The sequence below is a fragment of the Aulostomus chinensis genome, chromosome 12, assembly GCF_037954235.1.
Source record: "Aulostomus chinensis isolate RoL2024-O1b breed Wild chromosome 12, RoL_Achi_v1.0, whole genome shotgun sequence".
In the NCBI taxonomy this organism is placed as follows: Eukaryota; Metazoa; Chordata; class Actinopteri; order Syngnathiformes; family Aulostomidae; genus Aulostomus; species Aulostomus chinensis.
In genome coordinates, this window is record NC_141331.1 from 4199179 (window position 1) to 4217442 (window position 18264).

Here is an 18264-nt window from a genome sequence, read left to right on the forward strand (position 1 = left end):
AATAATAATAATAATAATAATAATAATATAACAACAATAATATAACAACAATAATAATATAACAATAATAATAATAATAACAATAATAATAATAATAATAATAATAATAATAATAATGATAATGATAATAAATGTAAAACCCGAGAGGAGGTCTGTCTGAACACTGGACCACCACACATACAGGTACTAGCTTTAATATGCAATTAACAGATCCTAAATTCATATAAAATATGAAGATGAAAGCCAGTTTTCCAAAAATGGATTTCTGGCCATTTCTAAATAATTTAGCAGATGTTTAATTTAATTAAATGCGGTTCAACTTCCTTTTTTCAGATAATCAGATAAATAGAAAAAATAGAAAAACATAAATCAGCCAAAAGAAGAAATCAGTGACACGGAGCAGACACATGGAACAAGAGCGCGCGCAGGCTCCCCCTCCTAACCCCTCCCCTTCCACCCTCTAAACTATTTAGCATCTCAGACCGGGATAAAGTCTCCCCCCAAAAAAGAAAGAAAAAAAGTTTAAGGAAACGAGAGGAGAAGCATGCCAGCCTCCAGTCCGAGCCCAGTCTCAGTCTGACGCGCGGCGAGTGAGACGTCCTCACCTTCTTCTCCAGCGGATACTGGCGTGTTCCCTCCCCGGTCACCACGGCTTCAAAGGTGGACGTCGCGTTCCCCTCTCTCCCCCTGCATTTCTTCAAGAAAGAAATGGAAGAGGGCTCCAGCTCCCCGGTCTCCCCTGTGGATAGTCTGGTGACCAGCGAGGAGGAGCTGGACCGGCAGCAGCAGCAGAAGCGCTTCTCCAGGAAGAGGAGACACAGTAAGAAGTCCAGCGAGGACAGCAGCAGCGGCAGCGGGGGCAGCAGCAGCCCGGGCCCGGTCAAACGGGGCAAGAAGCCGAGCCCCAGCAGCAGCCAGTCATACGAGGAGCTGCAGAACCAGCGGGTCCTGGCCAACGTCCGGGAGCGGCAACGGACTCAGTCTCTCAACGAGGCCTTCGCGTCTCTGCGTAAAATCATCCCCACTTTGCCCTCGGACAAGCTGAGTACAGACTCTGAAACTGGCGTCCAGGTACATCGACTTCCTCTGTCAGGTGCTGCAGAGCGACGAGATGGACAGCAAGATGTCCAGCTGCAGCTACGTAGCTCACGAGAGACTCAGTTACGCCTTCTCCGTGTGGAGGATGGAGGGCGCCTGGTCCATGTCCGCGTCCCACTAGCGGCCGGAGGGCTTCACCCCGCACTGCCAAAGCGGTGGGTACCACAGGAGCGGCTCCCCCAGCCGGGGGGGGGTGGGGGGACCGGAGGGGTACATATGTGGATTTTTTTTTCCTTTTCAAATACTTTTTTCTGAAAAAAAGGAAATAACATTAGTTTTTGCTGCGCGCGGAGGGGTGTGTGTGTGTGAGTGTGTGTGTGTGTGTGTGTCTGGGGTAGGTCCTTCTGTGTCTAAACTTCTTACTCAGAGGTCAAAGGTGGTGCCTGAAGTAGCGGACTAGCGTGGATGCTACCTGAGGCCTCAGCATCCCTGAGCGGTGCGTCTGCGCCTGCGCGTCATCATTAGCTTGAGAGAGGGAGAGAGGGAGAGAGAGAGAGTTCCGAGTCCAACAAGGGTTCAGTCGAACCCGGTTCAGCTCGAGTGGATGAAGTGGTTTTTAAAGGGTAAAAGGCGGGATGAAGTCAGAACGATGGTTTGGGTTCACGTTCACCCGCTCGCGACCGCTCGGTTTTAACGAATTGAACCTTGGATTTCTCCGTTGGTCCTCACTCACCAGGCCAGCTGAGTCTCTGCGTGGAGGGGGGGGGGGGGGGGGGGGGGGGGGGAGTGCTGGGCCCCAGCAGAGCGCAGCTGTGGTGCCACCACGGGTAATTTATATCCACAACAGAACGCTTTCCTGAGCGGAGACCGCAGGAATGAGCGACTCGGCCGGACATGAAAGTTCCAGCCAGCGCGAGACAATAAAAACAGAGGCGGTATTAACGTGCGGCAGCGGCAGGAGCGGCAGGAGCGGCAGCGGCACGTCCAAAAGGGTTCCACTGGATCCCAAGAGCGCTATGCAGGTTCCGGTGTCTCTCCCAGACCTAGAAAGCCCGGAGCAGCCCTGCACGCGGGTCGGAGGCTCATGCGTTTGTTTCTGAAGTTGCAGAAACAAAACAGGAAGTTATTTTATGAAATTCCCAAACAATTACTACGCGAATAAGTCAGAAGAAACCGGAAGCCGCGTCTCTTCATTGTTGTGATTCAGTAAATAACAAATCTACTCCAGCACGTGTCGCGAGATCGAACACGTGTCCTGATGTACTCTTAATTTTTTATTTTTATTGTTAATATTTCAATTGTATTTATCCGACACACATTTAGCATGAAACGTAACTTTTTTTGCATGTCGCACAAACAGAAAACGAAACCATTCATGAACAGAAATACAAAAAAAAATAACGCGATGTGAAATATATGAATGAAGAAAAAATGTTTTTATGAATGTCAGAGAAATAATAGCTTGGTTTGTTTGATTCGGGCTGATTGAGGAGAGTTGTGTAAAAAAATAATAAAAAATAAATAACTTGCTTCGAATTGTAACTTTTAATAAACGTCGTTCATTTAAGAGCCCACGGTGACGTTCAGCCAAAACTAAAAGCGCCAGGCAGAAATGTGTGTGTTGATGGGAGAGGTCTCATGAAGAGTAACGCGCCTTCCTGTGCTCTTCCCCCGCAGACTGTTCACCGCCACCGTCAGCGAGACCAATGGATTATCCAAGAACTCCTGGACCTCAAAAAGGCCTTAATGTGACACACACACACACACGCACGCACACGCACACACACCGCCTCCGGAGTATGTGTGCGTGCGTGCGCGTCTGTGCGCGGGTTTGTGTGTCATCACTTCTGTTTTGGAGCCGTTTGTGGCAGAAAACAGGCACACACAGGGCCTCTATTACAGCAAAGCCACCCATTAACGGTTAAAAGAAGGATATATATGTATATTGTTTCCCCTGTCCAAAAAAAAAAAGACTTTTAAAGTATATAAATATAGAAATTAAAAGCATATTGTACATAAATACGTGTGGTGCACGTGCGCTTGTAGCCTGGAAAAAGGACCAATGCGATGACGCGTCATGACCCGCTGCATGGTTTGATCTCAGACTTTCTCTTCCAGCTCCAGTGTACATTGTTTTTGTTGTTTTGGTTTGTTTTGTTTTTTTGCTTATTTATTAAAACATATTTTTTGAACTAAACGCAGTTCTTTCATTGGTGGAGCAGCTGTGTGTTTATCGAAGGCCTCAGCTGAAGAAATCCCCTCTGCCGCCTGTGACGCGGCGTCTCTCTCCTCTTGATACAGAAAGAGAGAGGGAAAAAGAAAGGATCATAAAACTACAGCTTCATTAAGAGGGAAGGGAGGTTCAACCTCAGCCACATTAAACGCGCGTCTGCTTAAATAAGCAACAATCATTTCAAAATGGCTCCGATGCCTTTGGGCCCCTCAACGAGCTGATAAGGACAAAAACTGGAGGGACAGAGAACAAGGAGCCAAACTAAAAACAGAAAAAAACAACCTTCTCCACTCCCCCTCTTAAAAACATGAAATTGTTGTTTTCCCAGACGTCGTTAGATGCAATCGGAACACTGAAAGGCCTCATTGTGGAGGCTGCCGGCGGCTCCGCTGCTGCCATCTCGGCTTTCAGGCTGCAAGATTATTTTAGCACCTTCAGAAGATTTTCTACTGGATTTAAATTAGCAGCAGGCTACAGTGGAAGGACAAGCACAACACTATCAGTGCCTGCAGATATTGCTCACTGTTATATATGTATATGTGTGTGTGTGTGTGTGTGTATATATACAGCATGTATATATGTATATATATATATATATGTGTGTGTGTGTGTGTATAGAGAGAGATTTCAAAATTCTCCCTTTTGCTTCTTCAGAAAAAACCTTTGATTTATTGGCTTTTTCAAATGTTTTGTTTAGAAATAAAGAAAATCTACTTTTTTAAAAAAAAACATTTTTTTTCCAGGTTTTTCAACAAAATGTGAATGTCACACCAACTTGTTTTCAACATAGATTTTTTTTCTTATGCAGAATCAGTTGTAGAGTATTGGGTGGGTGGGTGGAGGGTGAAATCCAGAATTGTGCATTAACCATGGAAGAGTGAGGGAGAGCCCAGCTCAGCCAAACCCAGAGTAGATCAGCAGCATGGATCTCCACCGGCTCCTCCTGGACTTCTGCCCCGAGTTTGGTGACTGTCATCAGGAATCAGGATCTGCTGCGGGATCCCCCCGGGTGGATCTGGGAACACCTGCGACCTCTCGAAGCACCAGAGTCTCATGCTGGATCTGACGGGACCGGTTGATACTTTAGAGTCACTGTGGATGTTTTTTTTTTTTTCACATCTGACCTCAGACCAGCGGCTGCTGTGGTTCCTGCGGCTCAGGTTCAATCTGTGCTGCAAAATGTAGTTCTGACCCAATAACACGAGGTCAGTGTCCTGACACTTGTCTGTTTTTTATGTACCTGAGTTCAATGTATTGAGCTGATTATCATTATCATCATTATTTAATCACATGCTTCTTAAAACACTGGACGAATCAACGTACATGTGCGTTTCCATGGCAACGAAATCATCCATTGCTACTCTTTGACTACCTGTGCAGAGGAGAGGAACCGGCGTCGACCCTGATCGAAGTAGAACTGATCTTCCAGCAGATGGGACCTGGTATCCAAGTGTGATGCAAATGTCAACAACACTTAGGAAGATCCCATCCGATGGGGGGGGGGGTTCTGTGCTGGAGGGTCCCAGCATCTCTAGCTGCACCCCTGCAGACTACAATAAGTCTCACACCAGCTCCAGTCACTGTTGGTGCAATATTGATGCGTTCATCTCCAGACAGACTTGAGGAACCGTTATCTGACCGAGACCTGACAAAGAGCCTCATTCATGGCCACAAATCAGTTCTCTACAGATGCTGGCGGCGTTTAACCCTCACCTCAGTCTTGTAGGTGGGAAGCAAAGCCTGGTTCACTCCTGATATTTACTGTGTATCTCTTTTATAACACAGTATTCGCAAGCCTGAGTGACTGACAGGCACAACGCAGCAGCTGGCGGGAGCTCGAGGGTGCAGATGTGCGCAGATGTGTGGCTAAAAGACCAAAACAAACCAATCAAGCCTGCACGTTCACTCCAAGACACCAAGTTTGGATCCCTTCAGGTTCTTCGTCAGCTCTAAACGCTTGGAAAATAGAAAACTGCCATATTTTTAACCTTGTGTCCAACAATAGTTGCAAACAGCCACCAGGCATTGCCTGACGTCACTAAGACTACACGAAGGGCTAAAAAAGTCCCCCTGAACAGGGCCCATTCTGATCCCACAAGGAGAACAAAGCAGCTCTGATGTGGAGGAGAGGCTGCGTCTACCTTCTAAATCTACCGGACGTGACATTGGTGTTCATGTCTGACCAGCAGGAGAATCTCCGTCAGGTCGCTCACCCCTCAAACACTCATCATCCCCGAACTCTCGAACCACTCGTGACCGTCGTCAAATGCCAGAATGCGCCGACTCAACGTTTGGCACGGTGGTCCTGGACGGTGCTGGACGGCCCTTCCTACCAAGGCCTGCTTATCCGTAGGAGCCCATTTGATACCTGCTCATTATCCCGGGCCCTCACAGCTGAGCGGCACACAATCACCCGGGGCCACTGCTCCAGCCGTGCGAGAGATCCAGATGTTTCCCGTAAAATCAGACGGAAAAAGCTACAAAACTTTAATTTGCAGTAAAAGGGAATAAAGTGAAGGTTTACGCTGTGTGTGCCTCGAATGGTGTTCTGTGTTCCTCTGGTTCAGTAAAAAAAAAATATCCAAGGGTTGACCCAGTGTGTGTGTGTGTGTGTGTGTGTGTGTGTGTGTGTGTCTGTGTGTGTGTGTGTGTGTTGCCATCCTGGTTATACACAAAGCGTTAATCAAACTTAAACCAGGTCCCAAGCATCCCTCCTTCTCTCTCCTTGGGTTTATGGAGGATTATTTTATCAGAAAACTACATAAATGGCGGAGTTTCGGGTGGTGATATGATAAAGGATGATAAAATATGTCAGGGATTTTAGGCTCTGCAGAACCCTGAGAACCTGCTCCTCTTCGCCCCTGACCCCTTCTGACGGACACGCGTGTGCAGAAGCGTGACGCTCACCCGGCAGAGGCGCGGCGGTCACGGCGGCCTGGATGAGTGTCAGAATTAGCAGGAGGGTCTGGATTTGGTTTTTTGACTTCAGCTCCCTCATTCCCTGCTTTAATCAGAGACTTTACACAGAAGGATCGGGAAGCATTCGTCAGGCCTCCTCAGAACTGGTGGCGTTCACAATTCTACGCTCTCATCCGAGTCCAGCCGCCGTCATCCCGCGTCTGCAGCGTTCCTGATCACACGCGCCAGAAGGAGGCCTGCCTGGGCTCATCACGTCAAACAAGCCTGGCTTTAATCAGACTTTGCAGTAAAGCTGATGCAGCAACACGTCACGTTTTCTTTTCCCAGTACCGCCTCCAGAGTGGACATGTGATGACATCGTGATGACGTCGCAGGACGACTCACCGCAGCTGAAACCACCACGCCGCGTCCGTAGAGGCTCAGAACATGGCGTCAGTGACGCGTTTCACAGTGACTTCCGCACGTTTGGATGACTTCATGACGAGCCGTTTTTATTGGCTTATAGGTGTTGCGAATGTCCTCAATATTAAGAAACCTCCGCCACCTTCCAGTAGTCATCTGGGGGAACTTTCCCCTGAACGTGTCTCACCTCCCGAAAGCTGCAGTACGGCTCGTACCGAGGACCAGGCGGATGATGGTACCTGGAGATGTGTGAGATCACTGATGATGTCATCTCGTCACCTTCAACGTGGCTCACCGGGTGGTGATTGACAGCTGGGGAGAGAAACCCAAAAGTTATCAGTAAGACATAAAAGCAGGTGTGTAGAAAGAAGCTCTTATACTCAGTATGAAGGTGGTAAACCAGTTACCTCACTCTCACACACACACACACACACACACACACACACCTGCCTGGTACATAGAACCTGAGCGAGTCGCTGAGGTCACACGAGCAAAATTATGAAGGCAAACTGGTGATCGTTGAATTCTCATTGAGTTCTGGAGAGAACGAGAATGTTTAGTCTTTTTTCCTGAACATGCATATTACATCGTTTCTGCTTCAGATGTTTAAAGTGACAAATCACACACACACACACACACACACACACACGAGGAGTAGAAACCTGAAGCTTTCGTGAAGGAAACCAAGGCCTGAATAAAGGAAATCAGTGGTAATGAGCTTCTGGTGGGTGGCAGCAACGTTTCTGGTGAGCATGAAATCATTTCATCATTTGTGGGGAAAAACAAAATCTCTGATCAGGACAAAGTCTGGCGTGAGGAGCTGAGCACCTTCTTCCTGTCTGTGTGTGACGTCACTCTCTCAAACCTCCAGACCTTCTCTCTAATTAAATATCTGAGCAAAAAAATAATTGGTGCGTTAGCCTCAAGATTCAGACCGCCTCCAAAATGGGAAAGACTCTCCACCGTTCAGGCCCCGCCCAGATCGGACAAAAGCCACTCAGGTTATTTTTGTGTGTTATCCTGCTGACAAACAAACAACTGGCACTGACCGTTGACTGACTTCACACAACACAAATACGACTGGAGTTAAATGCTGCTTTTGGGCAACGTGAAAGGAATGTCTCACTGTGTGTGTGTGTGTGTGTGTGTGTGTGTGTGTGTTCATTCTTGGCCCTGGGTCTTATAGCACATCTTCTCATCTGGCATTGTCTACAGCCCATCTGGTCTCTAACACACACACACACACACACACACAAAACTGTTGAGAACAATAACAACATCTTATCGCTCTTCTTCCCTGCATCGTTCTCTCTGGGCTCTACTAGCATGTCTGGATCATGATACTGTTTGAAGCATCCAGACTATCACTGATAATTACACCTCCGTGTCCGCGCCGTCAGAAAATATCTAACTTTAGCGTCGGCGATGGTCGCCAAGCAATAATTACAGTTTTGCTAAGCAGTTCAGATGAAGGGCAGCTGGAGGATCCTCATCCCAGCAGGGGGAAGACTCCCAGGCTGGACTGCTGCAACCATCACAAACAAACACGCGCAAACTCATTAACATTCGTCTGACGTGCTTCATCTCCAGGGGTGAAAGTTAAGTACATGCTGGTCAGAGAAAACGTTGCTTTTCTTAACGGCATTTCCAACCTTCTGATATCAATCCGACGGAGACGACAGGGCCAACGTGAACGGCGTCACAGGATGAGTCGTTGCTGTTTGACTGAGAATCAAGGGAAACAGGAACCTGATGATCCACAGACGCCATAAGAGTTGCTCATCGTCATCGAGATTTAAGGAGGTATGTCAATACTAATCAGCGCGCACACACACACACACACACACACCACGTCTGTTTCTGTATTTGTTCCAGGAGCCTCCTCACCTTTGGCTGTGAAATTGGATTCGTCTCCAGTTTGACAGGGTGAAGAAGTAAGTGTGTGTGTGTGTGTGTGTGTGTGTGTGTGTGTATGGAGGGTTCCTGTATGTGGGCTGGCATGCCCTCCATCCCCCCACCTACTGCTCTTTAGCGCTGTGATGGTTGCTGGGGTCACTGGGGTCAGCAGGTCACACCAGTTCACTTTCTCTCTCACGCGACACAAACCCAAAGAGAAGGTCACCGTAAACGAGCTGCTGCTCTTCTGTGGGTGGGAGAAGCTCCGTGTGTCAGGTCAGCTGACGACGTGGGTCCAGTTCATTCCACAAGCAGTCCTTCAGACTTTTAGCAATCAAGACATCAAACCCTTAGAGCAGTAACATTTCATATCAATGATTACAGTTTTCGGTGAAGTATCAGTCCATCTTTTGGTCTCCAGTATTTCTCGCAACAGTATGAGGCTGAACTCAGCATGAAAAACTGCAATGTGAGCCTGGACCTCCAGCTCAGTTCATCCTCGAGTCCCAGCGAACCTTTTCAGCTAATTTTGGAGTCGTTCCCTCAAGTTCAGGACTTCAAATGGCGAGTCACTGATAAACGGTAGATCGGTGATGAATCAGTTAGCTTAGCAGTTAGCGTTGTTTTCCCAAGTCATGACCAAACTTTCGTCCCTCAAGGAACTTCAAACTGCATCTGTGCTGCGGCTCCTGTGTTCCTCCGCCAAGTTTCCTCGATTCAACCTGGAGCAGCAAACATGAGGGGGGAGGCTGACATTTTGGAGGCATGCTTGTCCTCTCTGGTGCTGGTTTAGAGGGGGACACCGGTGCTGTCTCATGTGGTGATGTGTCCCTCGTGTGTGAGCTTGCAGGACAAATGTCTTTACTGGAATATTGGAGGAAGCGTTAATGTCAGATCAAATAAAACCTGCATCATCTCCTCCTCGCCCTCCAGCTCCTCCTGCAGTGATCTGCTCTCAGGAGCAAACACCTCCTGACGGTGGGCGACCCGGCCTGGTCAGCGGCGGCGGCTCCCCGTCCTCCAGTCTCAGCCGAACGACCCCCCCCCCCCCCCGTGCGTCTCTCACCTTTTGATGTCTCTCTACACCAGACTAAACACATACAGTAGTAAGACAAGCAAACGCTGCACAGCTTTTCAAATACACTACGGATCAGAAGTCCCGACCAGACTGGTGGAACATCCAATGGAAAGAACGGCCAACTGTCAACACACTACCTCATGGCCATTTCCATTGTCTCCAAACTCATGCTTGGAATGAAGCAAACGGAGGGAAAATGGAGATTAAAAACTGACTATCTTTCCATTTTTAACCTTTCTACCTCCGCCAAGGAGGTCACGTTTGGGTGGAATCTGTCTGTCAGCAGGATTTTCAGTGGGTTCTCACCAAACCAAAAGGAGTGTGTGTAGTCGTACACTTTGATGCACTCCTGCTGGTGGGTCGTCCATCTCTATTTGCTCAGAAACACCTTCAGAACTTGGTGATGAGTCACTGTGAAAACCGTGAGTTTTCACGAGACAGCGTCGCCACGGCCAGGCGGCCACTTTTGACATCTCGCCATTGAAAACTAAACTCTGCGTGGTCAGATCCCCTCCAAACTTCACAAGTACGATGAGAGTTCTGAAGACATTTACGAGCTGGATTTAACTCACGGCGCCACCCGGTGATGACGGGAAGTAAACCTGGTGCAATGTGAGGTACATCAACATGATATGCAGAGAGTGGACACAGGGAGTTTGTACAAAATCTAACTAGCCTCATATTCCACCGCCGTCCAGCTCTGCAACCACAGCCGCTGTAACCAGGTTGCCGGGCGCCGAGCGTGAACGCTGCAAGCACTTCAAGTTGGTCTGCGTTACTGCGTCGACACGGTCAACCTCCAGACACGTTACTTCTCACTCAAGAAGAAAAGAAGCGATGCTTGACATGAAGCTGCATTTGAGGAGCAGCTTCAAAAAGATCCTCAGATTTTTACCACGACCAGAAAAGATTTTTCATGGATTTTTTTTGTTTTGTTTTGTTTTGTCCCACTACCTAAAATACCGCCGCCCAACATTTCTCACACTTGGGTTGTAAATATACCTCATCCTGCCTGTGTTGAGGATCCAAAACTGATTGTAATGACTCTTATCTGTAATTAGTTGCATTTGTCATCCAAGCAGCTGGGCGAAGCCTCGTCACTCATTTAAAGTCAGAGGATCCTGCAATTAAAATGTGTGGTGATGAGTGCAGCTGGGTGGATGAGGCCTCTCCGCTCGTACGGGTGGCCGGGTAATGACAGAGCCAACTGACAAGGGCAGGCGCTGCCGAGGACGAGCAGGGGAAGAGCGCTACCGCAGACCAGAATGTCACTGTGGGGAAACAAGAGGAAAAATAGATAAGGGTTTTTTCCCCCAGATTTCAATCCTCGGTGACATTTCAGTCCTTTGTTGTGGCGACGAGGATCTTGCGGGGAGGAAAGTTCAACGGCTCCACCTCCTCTCTGACCTGACCTTCTGCTCGGGTCACGGGGTTGCCTCTCTACATAGCAGAAACTGTGTCTGTACCTTGAGCCAGGCGGGCAGTCTGTGTGTCAGGACAGTTGTTGGGGCATCCTGAGGCGGGTGGTGGTGGGGGGGGGGGCCATAAAGAACACACATTCCAGGCTTTTACGTCATCTTTGCCCCCCCACCGGGGGCAGCATCCGAGCGTTTAATCTCTGAGATTCAGAGCGGTTTGTTTGCCTTTGACGGCACCGTCTGAAACCTGCCTGATTGAGGGATAGGACTCGTCTATTGGGACGGAGGCAGTTGTTCTATTTACTCCGGGAACTTTCTTAACTCAGCGTTTGACAGGAGAGCCCAGGAATGTGTGTTTATGTGAGAGAAGGTAAAGGTTTTATTTGCTTTTGTAATGTTGTCTTTGCGTTAGTTCTCCTACCGACTGGGATTCACGTTTGTTTGTTTGGAGACAAGCTCTAACCTTTGACCTTTCCAAATGGGTGGCTGCTCCCCGTCACAGCTTCTGGGCCCGTAGTTGCCTCCCCCTGGACTGAAGCGGCACCACAGTAAACCTGAGCTATCACATTTCACTGCCACGGAGGTTGTGCCAAACTTACCCTGCTTTGTATCATCAGAGACCACAAGCATCCCTGCATCCGTCCCAGCAGCAACGTTTGGACCGCCGACCAATAAACCGGGTCATTTTTTCCTGCCATTTAAAGGGCACGAGGCCCTCGAACACAAACGAGGCCTCGCAGCAGCACAAACACGGACAAGATTCCAACCTTACGGTTACTGTTGTGTAGGTCATGTGGGCTTCCCCTCAGAGAGCTGGCGGACCCCTGCTGCTCCCGTCACCGCCTGCTCGTCACGCTCAGGTGTCGCTGTTTGTTAGCCTGCGACAGAAAGAAGTGTAACACACGAGGGAAACGTCTTCAACTGCTCTAGAGATCATTTCAATCATTTGTCCACATTTTACATATTGGTAAAGTGCCATGTCATGGGGGGGGGGGGGGGCGCTCCACTCTCCTGATTGGCTGTTACTCAGAGCAACTGTGGAGTGAGATCCAACCAGAGGAAGACTGCGAGCAGGAAAAACATGAATCAGTGGTTGATTTTGAGACAAAACTGTATCCCGGTTTGGGGGACCTTGAAGAGACTCTCCAGCAGAAAAAAATAACAAAGAGTTTCTGAAACAGACGCGGCCAGAAACTCGTTGCGCCAACGGCAGCAAAAAAATGCAATACAGCGAGGATCTGAATGGAGGGGAAAGTGTGATGGGTTGCACTCATTTCACACCAAAAACACACCAGATATGAATTTTCCAACCCCTCTGACCTCACACTGGACCTCGCAGCCAGGCTCTTCACCACTAAACTGCTCAGAAATGATTGGACACGCCCCTTAACACACCTGCCCCGTGCACCTCTAGACACAACCACGTATTTGCAGCGAAACCTAAAAACGGAACATTAACTGCTCCTTCCTGTGAAGCCTGAATCAACATAGAAGACAGACATTGCAGTTTTTCCAAAACAATACTTTATATTGTAGATGTCAACATGTTAGAGCAAAGGTTTCTGAGAAAAATGTACTATTTCTGTGACAATGGTGGAACAAGTCAAAAACATAACTGGTAAAAAAAAGTTTGTTTTTTTCTTTTAAAACACAAATGTAAACCTAGAACTTCTTGCTTTGAACCACAGTGGTCATGGTGTTAACTGGTTTATTTAGTGGAATCCAGGACCGTAGCGATGACCAGGCGTCTGGGTGGAGCCCTTTGATTAGTCCAGATATGACCGGGAACAAAAAAACCCCACATCTTCCCATCAAAGTCACAGCTCGCCTGGTACGAAAAAAGTTGGTCCATTCTAGTTTTTGCAGTTCACAAAAGCGTCATCCTAAAACAATTTGATTACTACATAAAATAAAATCATCGTCTGTGTAACAAGTGCTTGATACTCCCCCCCCCAATTTTTTTTTTTTTTTTTGTAAAATAGATCTTCCAGGTTTGATGATTCCATATTCTACAGCACAACATGGAAAACAGCCAAACTCCTCCACAGCAAAAAACAAACGAAGCAATACAGGAGATCAGACAGTTTGGATACAGTGAAAGTACTAACATCCTTCAGTGCTGATATGAGGTGGAGGAAGGAGACGACGGGAAGGTAGAAGGCAGTGCATGCAGACGTGAGGATCATGCAGAGAGAGAGAGAGAGAGAGAGAGAGAGAGAGAGAGAGAGGAGGAGGAGGAATGGAGTTGCACCAGACGGCCTAAATGAACCGACACTTCTCCGTCCTGCAGGCTGCAAGGCTTCACAACACACAGATACGCTGCCTCACAATCAGTGGAAACTATAAGACAATGGAATGTTGCTCCTTTTTTCCCCTCCTTTGTTAGTGGACATGGTGTTAAGACTAAGGGTGAAGTCAGGCGGCGAGCGTAGCCAGACTGTGCTAGTTTTGGCTCCATTTGAGAAACCAAATAATTCAGCAGCAGAGAGAAAGTCAGCTGCTGCGATCCAGACTGGCACTGCTGAGCAACGGTTCTGGGAATGTTCTGGGATGGGTTTCCGAAAAGCATCTCATCAAGTGCGTCCGCATGCACACAGAGAGGGCGGCGTGTCCCAGCAGAGGAGAAATTCAGGAGAGCCTGATTATCATTTTAACACCCCAAAAACATTTGTGTCTTCATTGTGCAATCAAACTAAACATTTGTGCAACAGTTTGGCTCTCAAAGCAACTTAACACTTGGATGGGGATTCAAAACCTTCTTTTTCAAATCTTTTTTTCCTGAGAGTTCAAGTTTGTTTGGAATCCAAAAGTTGATTTTCAAATTGAAAACTTTTCACGTTTGTTTTTTAATCTCAAGCTTATTTTACCTGTACACAGACAGGTTGTGCAGTTTTAGTTTTGCCACATTTTTCACTGTAGCCTTCCTGCAGCTCGAGTGATAACAGAGCCGGATCTGTTGTTCCATGACCTGGTCCTAAGTGACGGCTGTCAGATTCATGGATCTCCGTTAAAAGTGTCTTTGGGCCTGAACCACATTTTATTCTTGGAACTAAATGTCGTACTGGATACGAGGAATTCCTGGTTCCGCAACGACGACATCTTGAAAACAACATTCGTTGCTGGGAAATAAAGTTTTATGACAGTTCAGTTTTGGTTGAGTTGAGGAACCAAAAACTCTCAGTTAAGGTTAGAGAAGCACGGTGACTTGGAGTAACACTGTAAGGATTTTCCAACTACCGCAACTTCACCGTCCCTCAACAACCCTAAACCCCTCCCCATGCTGGCTCATGTGCTTCTAACTGAAATGCATTACTTCCTGGTCCAGTGGGTTGAGGCAGATGGCCCCCCCTCATAGAGCTCAGGTCTTCTTTGCAGTTTTTCATCACCGATGTTGCAGGAGTTCTCGCTCACGGGGAAATGTTGGGTCTGTTGGTTCTACAACGTCTGTTTGAAATCACCATTCGGTGGCTTCCGTTGTGATTTGGGGAAATCGAAATGGAAGCGACTTGACTTAAGACAGCGCCTCGGAAACAACAGGAAATCCATCACGAATCAGTTCATGACGTGTGTGACTCACAAACTGCAGCGAGAAAAGGGCGATTGCAAAATTAAGACACAAAAACAGATCATACAACAACAAGCAGCCCCAATGTGCATGACGGAGCACCGTGATGTGATCGGGGCTCTGACAGAAAAATGGATGCACACAAAAGTCACGTACTTGTGGCTTTGAATTTAAATCATATGTTACGATAATGATGCCGTTCTATAAATAATTACATCTTGTGATGTAATTCAACAGCCTGTTGCAGCGCGGCACTTCCCTCAGGCCTGGATTCATGTCCACTGGTTTTCAAAGATCACAATCCTTTGGTCTTGGAAATTTACAAAGTGAAAGACGACACAGGGAGCATTTGCCGGACACATGGAAAGGATTTACAACTGCAGGTGACTCGGACACGTGACATCATCGCAGACCAGAGGTCAAACTGCAGCGAGCATCTTTTCAAAAGAAATCGAGACAGAGTTCAAATGTGATCCCAGTACAGAAGAAGAAGGGTGTCTGTGTCCCGAAGAGATGGAAAGAAATGTGGTCTGCTGCAGGGATTGAACACCTGGGAACTTTTGGAGATGGGAATGTCCCACTAAAAACCAGGCCACCCCAGGACCCACAATTATCACTTTACTAACGAATGAAATTACACATGAGGAATGCTAATTTAGGACACTTGGCAAAATAATAGGAACAAAAATGTGATGATCATGTGAAATAATTTGGCCCCGTCCTTATTTCATATGGAAAAATGGTAGGAATCCACACATTCCTTTTTCTTTTTTTCCAGGTCGCCACAAGGGTCATTTTTGAGAAATGTAGAATCCAGATTTCTCACATTTCTAAATGGGTGCCATTCAAAAATATCTTACAATAAAACCCGGAGAGAACCAACGAGGAAAAGTACAAACATGTGAAGCTGAGCGGTGGGCGCCGGCGAACCGAACAGGTACCAGTGGAATGAAGAAAAGCCAAAACCTGGATATCGTTGCCGAAAGACAGGAAGTCTAAATGCTACTCAACACAAGCGACTGTAGCGAAGGACAGCGAACGCCTTCAGTAACACCCTACAAGTGGCCTACTGTATGTAAGACCCATGAATGTGTGTACATATGTGTGTATATATAATATAATTATTTCTTTTCATATAACTCTACTATGAACAGACAGTAAATACACAATTGTATACAAAGTAGAAACATTTTGCATCCCGACCCTCCCACAAAACCCCTCAATCTAGAAAAAAAGTCATTTAATGTCCAAAAAGGTTCTGAACCCTCACCTGCAGTGAAGTACGTCAGCTGTACAATGTAACAGAGAGAAGGGAAAGTGAACGCAGCGTACAAAACAACAAGACAACACTTAAAAAAAACAAAAGTCACTGGAGTCCAAAGACAGAAGAAGAGGAAAGAGAATCAGCGTGGTCATCGACACAAGTGTGTGGCAGGAATATTCAGGGGATCCAAGTCCTATATACAGTAAACAACAATAAACACCACAGCATCGTTTCCTCTTTACACACACACACACACACACACACACACACACACACACACACACACACAGGGGACAGGAAGTAGCTGCCCAGAGGCCAAACACAAGTTGGAGGGATGGTTACAGTGGAGAGGGTGAATCTGCCCGCTGGCTACGCCGGCCGCCCCACCTCTCACCTGACGAGTCGGATGTTAAAAATGAGGTGGACCTGAAAGGTCTTGTTTTTCAGCTGCAGCTGTCGTGTTGTCACGCAGCACCACGGTCGTACGAACAGCAAAAGTCTGGTGATGTCAGGCGTAGATCTGGGTTGATTCCCAGTGGGTCGGTCCGCTGTAGGAGCTGAAACCAGTTGGATTTCGTGCCGACGGCCAAACCAGTATTCGCCACCACCACAGTTCTTGTGAATAACAAGCGGCTTCTATAGAAATCTCATAACTACAGTACAAAATAAACAATATGACTGATTCATTTCATATCATGTTTTTTAGAATCTCATTCCACCGCTTGCACGTTTCTGTCATTTTCTAGAGGGCTGTATCGTCACATGACAGGGAAAATAAATCTGCCCTAAGGGGATGTACCTGGCTAACGGACACCCGACGGTTACTACAACTGGGCTGCGCAGTCGGGCAAGTAGCAAATTTGAAACAATGGTCAATTCTGAAAGTCTTCTGCCTGTCAGCTAATTCAGAACTCTGAGCTACAGCAGCTACTCAAACACAGGAACCACCGGCTGTGTCACTGGTCAAGAGAGAAGAGGAGCTTCTCACCAAGAGAAAAACCTGTACTTAACTGTGTATAAACACCTGCCTCACCTGCCATTTGGGGAGCAGATGTGAGCGCTCGTGTGACCCTGCAATACCCCTCTGGAAACTCACAGGTGGTACGATCCTTGTTATTGTGGAAACAGTTGTCTCAAGCTTCTTCACCAAATGAGTGGATTTGAAACGGTCTCTCTCCTCCGTTTGTCTGCGGCTAATTCAGATGTAAAAACTGGAAAGTGGTTGATGAGTACTCTTGTTACTGTCAGTAATCTCCAGATGAAACTTGATGTCATCTCAATACTACAAAGCGCGAACAGCATTCTATTCTTCATACAGCGAACGCTCCTAAACTACCCCCTAAGCTGATACAGTACCTACATGATAAATAACACTAATCCCAACTTTCAACTTCATTTTAAACTTGCACCAACTCCAACTTGTGGCTGGAAATGACCTGCCAAGCTGAGCTTCAGATGGGGTGGGGGTGGGGGGATGGGGGTGTAAGAATGGGTAGGGGGGGAGGGGCAACAGTAAGCTGGATGCAGGGAATTACAGGTGATCATGCCAAAGTCCTCCAGTTTATGTGCCAACAACATGCAGGCATCTGATGTCTTGCCATGAAAGAAATGTGTGTGTGTGTGTGTGTGTGGGGGGGATGTCAGGGAAAGGAGACCCCCTTCCCCGAGCCTGTTTTTAAGGCAAAGCTCTTTCAGTAGAGTTCAACAGGAAATCCACCATGTTTAAAAAAAAAAACAACAACAAAAAAACAACAGCAACAACAAAAGGCACAGTCTTATACTGTCAGTCATTTTGGAATCCGAACACCTGCAGACTTTCTGCAACAAGTCGGACCGCTTAGTTCCATCCAGGACAAGAACAGGAGGGGTCCCGTCATCCTTAGTGCGGACTCACAATCACATCAGCTCCGGTGGTTTTCGGTGAGAAGAGCTCAGACAAAGAAGAGTAAGAAAAGCAGACAACAGCAGATTGTCTGTATGGTTTCGACTGGCATTGAACAAACTTGTGTTTTAAAAGTACTGGCACTCAAGGTTGTAACTGTGGAATGGTTGAGTCTGCACTCGTATATCCAAGGTGTCAATGCAACACACGAATACTGATCAGTCTGTGCACCGCCGATCAGTGAATGCATTGCTCGCCTTCAGGGTTTCTGCTCTGCGCCACATTTGTCAGCTCCCCACTGTAATAGGAGAGACGGCACCAGGAGAGACGTGGGAGCGGCGTTGAAACGGGGAACAGAGATTTGGCTGGACGAGGTCAAAGATGAGGACTGGTCTGAGTGGTCAAATGCCGAGAACGCTGTCTCTTTACATGGGAACGTCCTCCTCCATCGGTTCCTCTTCAGCCCTAGAGGAAAGATGAGAAACAACAATGAAATACTGTTTGCTCAGAACAAGCGTGAGGTGGGAGCTCCCCGGATCTCGACGAATCTACTGTCACTAGAACAGCGA

General features: G+C 47.3%; 2 protein-coding genes across 5 annotated transcripts in view; one reads left to right on the top strand and one right to left on the bottom strand.

The window, feature by feature from the left end:
- The first annotated feature begins 418 nt into the window (after positions 1–418).
- On the top strand, positions 419–3916 carry twist2. Its single transcript, XM_086221164.1, is given in 3 exon segments — positions 419–1046; positions 1048–1253; positions 2716–3916. Coding segments are annotated over 2 exon segments (510 nt in total). The 5' UTR covers positions 419–708; the 3' UTR covers positions 1220–1253; positions 2716–3916.
- Positions 3917–12515: 8599 nt separating this feature from the next.
- The window catches only part of hdac4 (histone deacetylase 4), a 128614-nt gene continuing 122865 nt past the window's right edge, over positions 12516–18264 (bottom strand). For all 4 annotated transcript variants that reach the window (XM_086219720.1, XM_086219718.1, XM_086219719.1 and 1 more), the window contains one exon: positions 12516–18160. In XM_086219720.1, coding sequence (XP_086075846.1) covers positions 18121–18160 — 40 coding nt within the window. In that variant the 3' untranslated portion in view covers positions 12516–18120. The remainder of the gene's footprint in view (positions 18161–18264) is intronic.